This window comes from Malus sylvestris, chromosome 10 (assembly GCF_916048215.2).
Source record: "Malus sylvestris chromosome 10, drMalSylv7.2, whole genome shotgun sequence".
NCBI classification, from domain to species: domain Eukaryota; kingdom Viridiplantae; phylum Streptophyta; class Magnoliopsida; order Rosales; family Rosaceae; genus Malus; species Malus sylvestris.
The window spans coordinates 41,291,105-41,305,412 of NC_062269.1; the positions used below are offsets into that span (position 1 = coordinate 41,291,105).

At 40.5% G+C, this 14,308-nt stretch overlaps 1 protein-coding gene and 1 pseudogene across 1 annotated transcript; both read right to left on the reverse strand.

Annotated features, from left to right (window-relative positions):
- Positions 1 to 4,855: 4,855 nt before the first annotated feature.
- On the reverse strand, positions 4,856 to 11,230 carry LOC126584581 (cysteine-rich receptor-like protein kinase 10; annotated as a pseudogene).
- Positions 11,231 to 11,299: 69 nt separating this feature from the next.
- LOC126584582 (cysteine-rich receptor-like protein kinase 25) lies at positions 11,300 to 11,830 on the reverse strand. Its single transcript, XM_050248910.1, has one exon. The coding sequence runs from the start codon at positions 11,828 to 11,830 to the stop codon at positions 11,300 to 11,302; it is 531 nt and encodes a 176-aa protein (XP_050104867.1).
- Between the last annotated feature and the right edge of the window lie 2,478 nt (positions 11,831 to 14,308).

Genomic DNA, 14,308 nt, shown 5'->3' on the forward strand with positions numbered 1-14,308 from the left:
ATCTTATCTAGGAAGGTCTGTACAAGCTCATCAGAATAGGCGGCAAGAGTAATTATACCCCCGCTACCATGAAACGATAAAAAGATCGAAAAGTAGTAGAGCGCCTATAATCTGAAGAAGTAACATGTGTGACCTCCGACTACATCAAAGCCCGAAGACTTAAGAAGCTCAACGGGCACCACCTCACAAGTCGAGGACTATCCAGTTGTTATGCAGTTCCTACCTTACAGCTCAGTTCTCGTTCGTTTCACTCGTTTTTCAATGAGGAATTCAGAAGTAATCACAACTTGGCTCGGCTGCATGCTTACAACAAGTGATCACTCCAGCACTTCAAAAGAAGACTGTGCCCTTCTTAGGGACCCATCGCAGGAATTGTGCCCCCCCGAGGGACCAACCATGCTCTCCAGTGCGAGAGGGTAAACTAATTGCTCTCCAGTGCGAGAGGGTAAACCAATTCCCCGACACCCATATGGGTCAGCTCTCCAAGACGGGAGGATAAACTTTACACTCCGAATATCCAGACGTGGATGAGCCTGGCTGCCCTAGTATAACTAGATGCACGATGGCTTGCGCCGGGATTCCTAGAAGTAGCCGCAATGGTCTTTTTCAAGGCTTAGCTAACTGAAGGATTTTGGGTCTCTTGGCCTAATCCGTGGGGAACCGGGCCCTAGAGACGGAGAGGGCACATTACGCAGTACGCCCTATAGACGGCTGCCCTGGAACCCTAAAGCTGCTACCGAGTGCACTAAGGCAGCCTACGGATTCCGGAAGACTGCCTACGGCTTGCCCTTCGAGCAGTAAAGCCGCACTAGACTTATACAACCGCACATTCTTGTGAAAGGTTAAACAAGCTAGCGCGCATATACGAAGTTTTATCCATTGCCGACATGCTACGTAGTCGATAAGCTTCACCTCTGCCAAGCGCAGAACAACCTACACCAAGTCCTAAAATGTTGTGATACTTGCTACGCAACCTACGGAATTGATGAAAGTCAAGGTTAACAGCCTAGTGGTTACGCGGACTTGTTTGCTTATGTAAGTAAGGCATCCGGCTACCAACCCTATGGCTAACAACTTTGCAAAGTTCTACACCAACACCTACGGCTGCATAGGCTACGCGAGTTTGTCTGCTTATAAAAAAGTAGCATGCCTGCCACTGGTCTATCAAGTCTAAAGGTTAGGGCATGAACAAAAGAAGTGAAGATGAAGAAAAACGAAGGAAAACATGTTTATAAACAACTAGCAAAGGCCGAAGGAGTTCAAGCAAAACAAAAGCTACAAGGAAAAACAAAGAAAATCCTAAAGGCTACCTAAAATACTACACTACAGCAGCTTGGACATCCCACGACTACTCGGTCACCACACCTTCAACAGCCGTAACGCTCTTAGCAGCGGCATCATCCGACGCTTCACCCCCTGGTTGCCCCAGCCTGGGCACTAACTTCTCCAACTACTTCACCAATGGAAGCCTTAAAAAGTAAAAGCAAGCAAGTCTTCCGGAGAAATAGAGAAGGTCTTAAAACCTCAAGCCCATCCTTCTCACCCTTCAGCTGCTCATTCTTCTTAAGCAGACTAACACGGATGCGCTGCAGCTCATCCACTCATTTCTTAGCATAAGCAGTGAAACGAAGCTCAAAAACTGCAAACTTAAGATCTTAAATCTGAGAGAAGTGGGGGCAGAAATATTATACCCCTTCAAAGCAACGAGCTCAGAATCTGACATAGTATTTGCCATCTCCTTAGCAGCCTTGGTATATTTGCATCATAGCAAGCAAAGCGGTCCTTCTATATTGGGTCGTATGCTTCGCAAACGAGCTTGGGCAAATAACCTCTCTGACGCCATCAACAAACTTGGCACAAGCATCCATGTTTTCAAGAGATCTGGTTTCAAAAGCACATAGATCTCAGCAGCCTCCCCAGAAGCAGGTTTAGTGGATTTCTCACAGCTGCCTACTCGAGCAGTCTCCTCATTCCCAACAGGCGAATCAGTTTCAGCAGCTAAGGAATGGGCCTTGGCGCCACTTTAGCAGTAGAGTCCACCTTATCGCTTTTCATAATAGCAAACCCCTCCAAAAGTGAATTGGACTTAGCTCCCAACAGACGTCTTGGTACAAAATTCGGCACTAAGGGCATGACAAGACCTTTATGCCGAACAATCCTATCAACAATCGTACTAGCCATTCTTGACATGGCAGACGCCACATGCTCAGATCTAGCAGCCTCATTTTTCGTCCCCTTGGAAAAAGTCAAGTCAATCACAAGCCTGGAGGCAGTCGACGAACCTACGCGAGCGAAAGAAGTCTTTGTTTTTTTTTTGTTTTTCTCAGCCGGCATTTCTTGAGTAGGCAAGGAAGATCCATTTTCCCACCTACATTTGCAGCAAGATCCACAACAGTGATTGGACGAGCCAATGCATTCGCCTTGATCCTATTCACCTCCTCTTTCGGGAGCAGCCTACTTTTCTCTTAGCAAATAGGACTAAGCAGCCAACGACATTCATGGTACTCAGCAGGGGAGCTCAACCCAACATTCCAGCAGCCCATGAGACCCACAATCTCCTCATTTCTCTCAATCGCCAGCCTGGCCCGAGTCAGGTCCAAGAGCCCAAATGACATGAGCCATGCGGCTCGCCTAGCACTGCACCCCAGTGCCACAATCCGCGACCCTAGCCGCACAAGCTGCCCTTGGCTCAAGCCAAGCCAAGCTGCCCAAGCAGTGGTCCCTACCACGACATCTCTTCGGCCCATGCCGGGCCAACTCCTGGCCCATGCCAGCCGACGTGCCGCACCACCCCGACGGCTGCCCCGCGGTAGCACCATCCAAGAAAAAGACAAGGAAATTTAATTTTTTCCTTACCTCAGTGCGGCACGGAGAAGACGAAGAAATCAACGAAAGACGGTCCTTTGCACGGGCAAGATGTAGAAAATTGCTAGAGGAGGGGGAACAAATATCCTCTAGCTTTCTCTCTCTTGTGGGGTAGAATAAATTGCTCTCCAAAGTTGATTTAATAACCCACTTAAGGTGGACTTAAATAGGCTTTGAGAGAAGTTTATTTCCCTTTCCTAGAAGGACCTAATTTCCTATTAAAGAGGGAATCTACATCAAAATAGGAAGCAGTTCTACGTTTCCTAAAGCAAGAAGATCTCTACACCTGCTGCCCTTTCCTGTGAGCAGCCCAACAGGTGTGGGGGCATTTGTGGAGCCAAAAATATTCACTAGGCGACACGTGGACTTTTGAACGAAAGAGAACAAAAATACCCTTGAGGCATACCGGGATTCCTACGCGCAAGCAGTAGGAAATTATCTTTCAACCAAGTTAAAAGTGCTCAAAATAGGTAACGATTTAAAGCCTATTTCATCAAATCCTTTCTATAAGGTAATTCCCAAAACCTAATTTATTTTATATGTTTTATATTCCATTATTTAGCTAATCAATTAGCTAAATAATATAATCCTTTCATGTTTCCTAAAAAATTAATTAATTAAGGGATTAATTACCCAATCAATCCCTTAATTATCAATTTGAAACATCCACTCAAACCTAAAAAATACTATAGGGCCGGCTATCCCATTCAAAACCTAGTCCATTACCTTTTTTCTACTTTTTCCCATCATTTCTTCCCTTTTATTAGCCAATCAATACCATAAATACTAAAATATTTCCTTTCATATTTAATTAGCCAATTAATTGGCTAATTAAACCACAAATTCACCAAAAACATGGACAAAGTGGCCGGCCATTTCTTTGGAAAAATGGACCAACTTAGTCCTATAAATAGTCACCCATTTCTTCCAAACACTAGGGCCAAACCTCTTGCAAAAATTCCAAAACACTCTAAACACTATTTCTCTCTAAAATTCTAACTTTGGCATCGGAGGTTTTTCGGCCAAAGCCCCCCCATTCATCGTGGGCGCATGAGGCTTGTGGCCTTAACCTAAGGTGCTAGTTGTTTTGTAGATGCAAAATCGTCCAAGATCGAAGAGGTGAAAATTTGCATCCACAGCATGCAATGGTAAAGCATGACTTGATGACAACGCGTGGCCGTTGACCCCAGAGTCAAGCATACTGTGTGATTCACGAGAAATACATACACTCCAAGCAAGGGGAACAACAAAGTCAAAAGTACCACACGTCTGGCTTCAGCTGGTGTGGATATACATCGCAGAGTACGTGCTATTGGCTATCGCAGAGCGATTAATCAATAATGTCGGCGGTCAATGCGAACAGAAGAATCACAAGTGATTCCATCATAAAACCAGAACCAAATTTGACCTGTCCCCCATAAATCCATTTTTCCTTTATCTCCAATCCGTGGTAACTACTTTTTCCAAACCCAATCACTAGGATCGATCTAACTAATCAAATTTCATAATTCGTGTGTTACATTTTAATTTATTGCAACCCGTGACATGAGCTATTGTACTAACAATATGTGAAGTCGCTTTCTTTGTAAGCACATATAAAGTTTGATAAATTTTCAATGTTCCTCACAAAAAGTTGTTGCTCATGTTGAACCAATTTTTTTTTTTTTGGTAGAATCCGAGGTAGTACATAGCAAACCTATGTACTCTGCTTAAGCTTAATTTGTACAATCATTGTCAATGAAACAAAGAGATTTCTCTTTGGAAACTAGAGATCTGATTTTTGTCTATTTTGCTCTCTCATTCAATAGCACAATCTCTTAATTAGAAGTCAATTATGCGCACCCACTATTATTCAAATCCCGTCTAACTAGTAGTGGCACACTCACAATTTTCGAATTCATGTTTATATTATTTTTTTCGGCCAACCGGCAAGGCCCATGGAGAATTTACTGGCCGAACATATCTCATCGAGGCCCAAAATCAGAAATGGTCAATCCATTGGCAGAGCAACTAGGAGCACATACTTGATCATCATTGTGATTAGAGGTCTTCCCGTAAAGAATGCAGGTTGATCAGGTTTTGAGAAGACTGATAGCATCACTTTTAACATTAGAACAACCGACGACATGGTTGTCTTTTGTTTGCATCCTCTTGAACACACAATAATCCGACATGGATGCATCTCAAGAACTCATTGGTACTACATGAGTCTTCCAATAATGGATCCATTAACTCCAACCCTTTCCCTTCGTTCCATAATTCCCAAGCCTGCAATTGATACCTTTCAAAAATATGATCTATTTGATATAGAACTAGGTTTATAATTAGTTGGAGGATCAAAATTTTGTACAATTGATTCTATAACACAGTTAAGTGAATACTTACATATCCTACAAGAGTAGGTGCACAATTTGTGAGATGAAAGCCCAAAAAGTTCCTTCTCCTGTTAGGATCTCAAGCAAGAGTACCCCAAAGCTAAAGACATCGGATTGTGTGGAATACAATCCCTTCGTAGTATACTATGGAGTCATATAGCCACTTGATACAATACCACATATATCATTAGTTGATTAACTATTATAAATTACGATACATTTTCTAGTAACAATTATAAGCTAAAACTTAGAGCCGACAATTCTACTTTTGTTTCCGTGAGTTTGATCATCAACTCCAAACACTTTTGCCATTCCAAAATTTGATACTGTTGGATTCATATCATCATCTAAAAGAATATTGCTAGCTTTCAAATCACAGTGTATAACTCTAAGCCTTGAATCTTCATGGAGATATAGAACTCCCCGAGCAATTCCATCAATTATCACTCGACGTCTTGACCAATCCAGTTTTTCACGTCGTTTGTGTTCTTATAGCCACATTCACCATACACAAGGAGAACCACATTAAAGTCATAAGTTACATGGAATCATATTGACCATTAATAAACTTATAAAAAAATGTGCTATTCAAGAGATATACCAAATAGAAAAGGGTAAATTACAAAAAACTACCTCAACTATTGGTGTCACGACACTTTCATACCTCATCTTTTAAAATTGACAATATCACACCTCATCTTATGAATTTGTGCCAATATCAGACCTTCATCAGTTTTTCTATTAATTTCTCCGTCAAGTGTTGACGTGGCTAGAGACATGACCCATTTTTTATTAAAAAATTAATTAAATATTAAAAAATAAAAACAAAAAACAAAAAACCAAAAAAAAAACCCATCAACCCGTGTCCGCCCTCCCCAAATCCCCTTCTCTCCCACCCAACCCTCTTTCTCTCTCTCTCTCTCTCGCCTCTTTCTCTTCTCTCTCCCTGCAACTTGCATCCCTAAAATCCCAAAACCCAGAAACCCTTCCCACCCGTCCCCTTCCCCACCCTTCCTCTTCGATCCCACCGACGACAAGCCTACATATGTCGTTGACTCCAGCAATGACAACCACGACCCCCAATCGCTCCCAAACCCTAACTCTAGCCATAACCTCCACAACAACATTCCCTTCTCCTCCTCATCCTCGGAGTCTGCCTTCTGGAGCCCCGCTCGCCTCCGTCACTTTTCCACGTCTGCTTTAACCAAGACCAGGCCTGCTTCGCCGTGGGGACGGACCACGAGTTCCGGATCTACAACTGCTACTCGTTCCATGAGCTCTTCCGCCATGACTTCGACAACGGGGGTGGATTCGGCGTCGTCAAGATGCTATTTCGTTGAGATGATCGCAAACCCCAAGGGGTTGTGCGCGGTGTTGCAGGTGGCGGGGTAGCTGGTGTTGGGGTGCCCTGGCCTGCAGAAAAGGCAGGTTAGGGTAGAGCATTACGGGTCGGGTTGGAAGGGTTTCTGGGTTTTGGGATTTTAGGGATGCAGGTTGCAGGGAGAGAGAAAAGGGAGAGGGTTGGGTGGGAAAGAAGGGGATTTGGGGAGGGGGACACAGGTTGATGGGTTTTTTTTGGTTTTTTGTTTTTTTTTAATTTTTTCATATTTAATTAATTTTTTAATAAAAAATAGGTCCCGTCTCTAGCCACGTCAGCACTTAACAGAAAAATTAACAGAAAAACTGACGGAGGTCTGACATTGGCACAAATTCGTAAGATAGGGTATGACATTATCAATTTTAATAGATAAGGTATGAAAGTATCGTTATACCAATAATTGAGGTAGTTTTATGTCATTTACCCAATAGAAAATGATCAAGACTTTTTTTTGGCACGTATTCATAGACAAGTATGGTTTCTTCTCCTTCCAAGCAAAAGCCAAGCAGCCGCACCAGATTTCTGTGTTGATGCTTGGCAACTAGTGCTACCTCATTCTTAAATTCTTTTACACCTTGTTTGGAGCTTTTTGACAGTTTTTTTACCGCTATTTCTGTCCCGTTACCTAATGTTCCCTGAGAATATAGTACTTGTGAAATCCCGTTTCTAGATTTCACTGTTATAATCTACGTATTTGTATTATTAAGATTTTATATTATTTTTTGAGAATTTATATTAAATTATTTGGATTTAGATTTTAATTAAATTAGTTATGAAGTTTGAAGTTTGGAAAGTAATTATCTAAAACTCGTTGACCTTTTGAGGTCACAATTTATATTTTTGGATAGATCTTGAAACCACGAACACATAGGGGAAAGCCGTTTATGAGTCCGAATTATAACGGTATAGTTACGGACGTTTGAAGTTGTGACACTATAAAGTGTAGGAATTATTTAACTTCTAAGAGGCCAATTAGATATTTGGGTTAAGGGACCAATTAGTTAAAAAGATGGAGAGGATTTTAATTTTTCTGGGGGTGGGGTTATGGGGACGCACTCTCTGACCTCTTCCCGACTCTCCCACCCATTTGGGGAACTCTCCAGAACTCTCTCAACCCATCCTTCTCTTCCCTTCCTCATACAACAGAGAAGGCCGACAGGGAGTCGAAGCCGCATGAGCGGGCAAACCCAAATCACCAAACTATCATCACCGTAATTCCCATCTCATCATGAATTTCTTCCCTGTCCCTATTTTTTAAAAATGAAATTGTGATAACGAATCAAGAAGCTCCAACGAGGCCGACTTTTCCGACGAGTTTCTACCATTTTCCGGCGAAGCATGTGTGTTTTGGTTGAGGAATGGAGAACAGGATGTCTAGACGTTGCAAATAGAAGCAACATCCTTGTCTGTTCGATTGACTCTTGTGCAGCGAGATATAAATGGGCGAACTGGAACAATGATTGAAGTTGTGCTTGCAAACAAAGGAACAACGAGTTCATTTGCAAGATGGTGAGCCCATTCTCCTCTCATTTCCTTATCTTTGTAATATGTCTTATTCTTTCCTTATTAATGTATAGACACAAGAAAAGGTACATACTTTTATTTTATTGAATTATTTGTAGTCTTGGTTAAAAAGGTAAGAATTAGGCATGTTGTAGGCACGCTAACACATTGAAATAGAAGTTTAATATGATTCCTTGATAGTTTGGAAGTGCTCTGAAATTGTAAATTTGATTAAACGAGTATGGGTTCTAAATTACAGGAAACTTATTCATTTTGCAGAGAGAAACTATGTTTCATGTAGTCTACTTTGGCTCTTGATTTCCGTGTCCTTGTGAGTTCCTTTTGATCTAATGTTATGTGTTTTGGAAATAAACATGTCCATGATCAAAACCCATCTGATTTCACTTAATTGCGTTGAGTTTTGATAGATTAAAATCATTTCCAAAGTTGAGTCACAGGGCTGCCAGGCAGCAGCAAGTTCTGTAATTCCAATTTTGGAACTCCATTTCATAGTTGGAATAACTTACCATTCAAAGTTCCGTTCGCTACCAATATTATATGATTTCAAAGTGCACAGAACAAGCCTCCAAAAACCATTTAAGTTTGTACCATTTGGTTCAGGTTTGAGCTTTCAAAGTGAGCCTAAACTTGGTTGATCGGAGCAGTTTTTATGCAACTTTTGTGGAGAAAAGGAGTGTTTATTTCTACATTATCCAATTCTTCTCCGAGTTTTTCCTTTAAAGTGCTTTTGCATGGTATTAGTATCGTTATTTGAAGTATATATTGTACTAAAATAATGTCTATGTTACATGGTAAACAAATGGATATATGATATTACTTTGGCTGCTAGTTGGTTTATTTCAAATGGAAGAAGGGATCAAGGAATAACTACTTCACTTGTGGTCAACCTGTAGCTTGCATATAGGGGTAAACATTTCAAATTTCTTTATTCTTCTAATGATTGAATATAGGTTGTTATTTACAGAATTAATATGGTTTATGGTTCAGAAAAGTAGAAAGCCTGAATTAGAGCGAAACCCGATGGCTCCTCCTATTTTGGTTCATTGCTTTATATATATACAACATGATAGGTGATTAGTATAATAGGTATTTGCAGTAAGGAGAATATACCTCTTGGTTTTTATGTTTGGAGGTCGATATACAAAAGGATGTATAAGACATCTGGTTATCATTTAATTAATTTCAAAGGATAGCATACTTTTATCTGACTTTTACATTTCCATGCTACTAAAATTGTACTCGTTCAAATGTATGGGTGACTAGATATTGGTAGTCAAGAGGAATCGGCAAAATGTATATTTGGATGCGTATTGAACTTGTTGTGAAGTGCTTGTTGAATTCTTTGATGAAATGTGATTTGACGTGCATATTTGAAATGTGGTTTGATTCACATGATTGGTATGTGGTGATGAAATGTGAGGCTAGGAGTGGACCGTTAACCATTGTGATGGGGATTTGTTGCTTCGATATTGTTTCATTTTCCGCTTCGTTGATTAGTTCTAAATTTAGTAATTGTACCTAATTTCCCTTTGTTGAGCTTTTGTAAATTAAGTAGCATGTGCTTGTCTCATTTCTTTGAGCCGTCGTACATTATGGTGTTGGCCTTCCGCGATTCCGTTGAGTGATGGTCCGGAATCCTTTCTACTCCACGATTCCGTTGAGTGATGGTCCGGAATCGTATCCTGGGTTGGATATCGTTGAGTGGTCTAAAATCCCATTCTTCGAAGAAGTAGGTTTGGCTTAACTGTGTCACTCTAGCCTTCGTTTTAATATATTGTGAATAATGGTTTTGAGAATATTGTGAATTGAATTATAAAAGCGGTTGTACGTCTGTGGGATTCCTTCGAGAATTTCTACGATTCAATTATGATTTCATAGTTTATGAATTTAGAAGATATGGGAATGATTGTTATTTTTTTTTTACCATATTAGTTAATTAATGTGGCCAGAGAATGGTTTTGTGCGTTGTCGGTTCTTAAATATGATGTATGTTGTGAATTGAGATACTGTTGAGTCATAATGATTTATATGAAGGATGGAAGGGAAATCTTGATTTTTTTCATGTGGGTTTGTTATGTTACCTTGAGTCTAGGAATTTTATGCTTGTCAAGTTCTATTGATTGATGTGATAATTGGATGGTGTTGGAACGCTTATGGGTGGATGAATGACTAGATGACTAAAAATTATTATTGTTCTTTGTTAAATGTTCCTTGAGGTGCTACATGATTGAGTCGTTGTATTATGTTGAGACATAGTGGTCTATGTGTTGAATGTTCGATTGAAGTGAAATGACGAACTACGAATGGCTTGATCCCTAATGAGGGTACGTAGGCAGTCTAACGAGGAGGTTAGATGCAGCCATGAAGTATACAGAAAATTACTATGCGATTCAATTCTCGAGTTGTAATTTGCCATATTCCGGAGGCAAGGTATGTTAGAGATACGGGTATTTGGTGACGTCACGTGTCGATTCTGGACGTATGTCGGGATCGGGGCGTGACAGTACTATTTCCAATCATTTCCATGAGAGTATGAAATAAATTTTCTCGAGAAGTAACTAAATGAACTTAATCAAGCACCTTATATTTTTTTCATACTGTATATTATCATCATATGTACCTTGAAAACTTCCCCGAATCCGCCTTCACCTAACTTGTTATCTTCAGAAAAATTGCTTGTGGCAATTTGGATAGTTCGCAAGTTAAAATGCAAAAGTTTATATATATATATATAGTTAATCTTTATAAATTGTGTGCAGCTTTACCATTTTCTTGTTGTTTGGCAGTATTAACGTGCGTCTCCAATTCTCTTCTTCGTACAATGTCGTAGGCCTCCAAAGCTACATGCACCACACAGGCATAGACAATAAGGGCAAGAACACCGGCAACAATGTACAAGATCAGTTTGCTCCTTGATCCAGCTGCTACAGTCCTTAATTTTTTGAAGAACGGGGAAAGTTGGTACCTAATATTACAATTCTAATCCCTCTAACTGGTCTTCCCTTGAAACTATATCTGCTACGGCCACTCGAAGACACTGATTGCAATCAGCTGTGGGCGTGCACTGCGCAAGGCTGTACAGCGTCATATTTGACCCTTTAACTTGGGCTTCTTTGGTAGCGAACAATCTGTCAGCTTTGGCAGCCTCAGTGACTAATTAATTCATAGTAGCTGCGAGCAACCGATTATAGCGGCTGATGGGTTTGGTGATCACATTCTTCCCCATCAAAACTTTGACGTAGTCTCTACGTGAGTTGTTCGCCATGGGATGTATCCGTGCATAATCATTGGAGATTCGATACAAGCATTTGTCGAACCATAGTACAGCATCTGTTGCATTGGGGCAATTTTGAAAGGCAAAGGTGGTTGCGGTGTCCACACATTCTTTACAAATGTCTGAGGTGACATCACCGCGACAGAGGAAGGAGACGTAGACTTTTTCAGCTGAGTTTGTGCCTACGTAGGTGGCATTGTGATAGCCATGGTCGGCATTGGAGGAAAGGGTAGTGGAGAGTAGGTTGTTGAGATTGAATCTGAACTCCGCGTCGCCATTGCTGCCCCCGTCTTGGCTTACGGACGTACCACGGGTGATGTGATCAAAAGCTTTTGCGGTAATAGTAGTAGTGCCCGAGCAGCTGAGCAAGCTAAGCATGCAGATGAAGATAAACAAAAGCATCATGATTACCATTTTCCGTAATTAATAGGTTAGTTAAGCAGAAGGGATTTTAGTTACACACTTGATACAGAATATATATTGATCCATAAGGGCTTGCTCGTGATATTTGGTCTTTGGGGATCATCATATCATATCATAGGTTTGAGGTCAACGATGCGAGGACCTTGATCTTAACCAAAAAAAAACCGATAAAGCTCAAAGCTGTATAAACATTTTTTATGAACTCAACAGTTCTTTTTACTGTACGAGTCCAGGACATTACATTGAAAGAGTGATGCTAGGAAGACTAGTAAAAAAATTTTGAAAACTAAAGGACATAGAAGTTGATGATTGGTTTATTACTTACATGTTGATAAACATGCTTATTCTTATTGGTGACACATCATTTAGTTTGCGTAGTTTCCAAATTTGGTCTCCCTAGCATTACCCTATATTGAAAGTATCGAATTGACCTATCCGTGGCCTTGAAACTAAGGATTGCACTCTCTCTCGGCCAAAAGCTTTAAAACTTTATCATGTTGATCTTTTTTGTTTTTTTTTTCATTGGAGAGTTTTGAATTCTAGACTTAGCATACTAATAGGATTTTTACTACTTGTAAAAATGAGGATAAAAACACTTAAAAAATATTTGCAAGAGAACAAGATAATTGTAGTATAGCAGCTCTAGAATGTTGCTCTTCATAGGAATTGGACGAATATCGAATTGATATGTGGCCTCGAAACTAACGAATGCACTCTCTCATGGCCAAAAGCTTTAAAACTTTATCCTGTTGATCTTTTTTGTTTTTTTTTTTATTGGAGAGTTTTGAATTCTAGACTTAGCATACTAATAGGATTTTTACTACTTGTAAAAATAAGGAAAAAAACACTTAAAAATATTTGCAAGAGAACAAGATAATCATAGTATAGCAGCTCTAGCAAGGTTGCTCTTCACAGGAATGAGACGAATATCGAATTGATCTGTGGCCTCGAAACTAACGAATGCACTCTCTCACGGCCAAAAGCTTTAAAATTTTATCCTGTTGCACCTTTTTTTTATTTTTTTGACAAAAAATATGGGAAATCTGCCCAGCCACAAATCAATCACGTTTCTGGATCTTCAAGGCTCAAAAACAAACCCAAAATGACTAGAATTAAAGCTTGAGATGTCCCGAACATAATTGTAGAAGGCCTCAAACACAAAAGACATCATCTTGGATGCCAAAAAGCCCACATAAGCACAAAACGTCACTTTGAAAGCACTGCTCGTTGGACATTTATTTCATCACTACAAATAAACCACTTGGCAAAAAACTCTGAAACTTTGACATGAACAAGTAGAAAGACTAACGAACATAGTCCAATTGGAATCACTTCGAAATTCATCCGTTTGGCCACTTTTACTCAAAATGAAGTCGAATGTCTTACATTAGAAATATAATTCAAAGTACCCAAATTTCACCAAAATAATTACTTAAATATACTTAAAAAGTCATAATAGGGTCAAATATATAATATGAAATCAACTCATCGCATAATCTTACACATCACATTACTCACACTCTCACTTTTGTTTTTTGGCACTTTTTCATTTCATTCATCTTCGAATTAAATGAAACGTTTTTTATTTTTTGGTTGCTACAACCTACATGTCCTGAAACCAAAACCAATGAAATTACCAAAATCCCTGGAGACCATATGTAACATCCCACATCGTCCAGGAAAGTGGATCTTGTAAGCCTTATATGTACATGCCCATCTCTTCCTAGCATGAGGCATTTTGGAAGCTCACTGGCTTCGGGTTCCATCGAAACTCCGAAGTTAAGTGAGTTCCCGCGAGAGCAATCCCAAGATGGGTGACCCACTTGGAAGTTCTCGTGTGAGTTTTCAGAAACAAAACCGTGAAGTCATGGTCGGGGCCCAAAACGGACAATATCGTGCTAAGGTGGAGTCGAGCCTGGGATGTAGTGGGGGCCTGGGCCGGGATGTGACAGTTTGGTATCAGAGCCAATCCCTGGTCGAATGTGTGCCGACGAGGACGTCAGGCCCCTAAGGGGGGTGGATTGTAACATCCCACATCGCCCAAGAGAGTGGATCATGTAAACCTTATATGTACATACTCATCTCTTCCTAGCACGATGCCTTTTGAGAGCTCACTGGCTTCAGATTCCATTGGAACTCCGAAGTTAAGCGAGTTCGCGCGAGAGCAATCCTAGGATGGGTGACCCACTGGGAAGTTCTCGTGTGAGTTCTCAGAAACAAAACCGTGAGGGCGTGGTCGGGGCCCAAAGCGGACAATATTGTGCTACGGTGGAGTTGAACCCGGAATGTGGTGGGGCCCGGGCTGGGATGTGACACCCTATACAGCCTATAGCTATATTCAACTACAAGAGAAACCCAGTTAGGTTTGTTAACCTAAGGTCTCATTTGGTTCACGTAATGAAAGTGAAAGGAAAACGAAGCTTGTGTTTTTTTCTAGGGGATGAGAATGCATTGTTTTGTTGGCATGAA

Bases quoted from the DNA above. Each gene is read 5' to 3' on its own strand.
- LOC126584582 (XM_050248910.1), bottom strand. From the start codon at position 11,830: ATGGTAATCATGATGCTTTTGTTTATCTTCATCTGCATGCTTAGCTTG.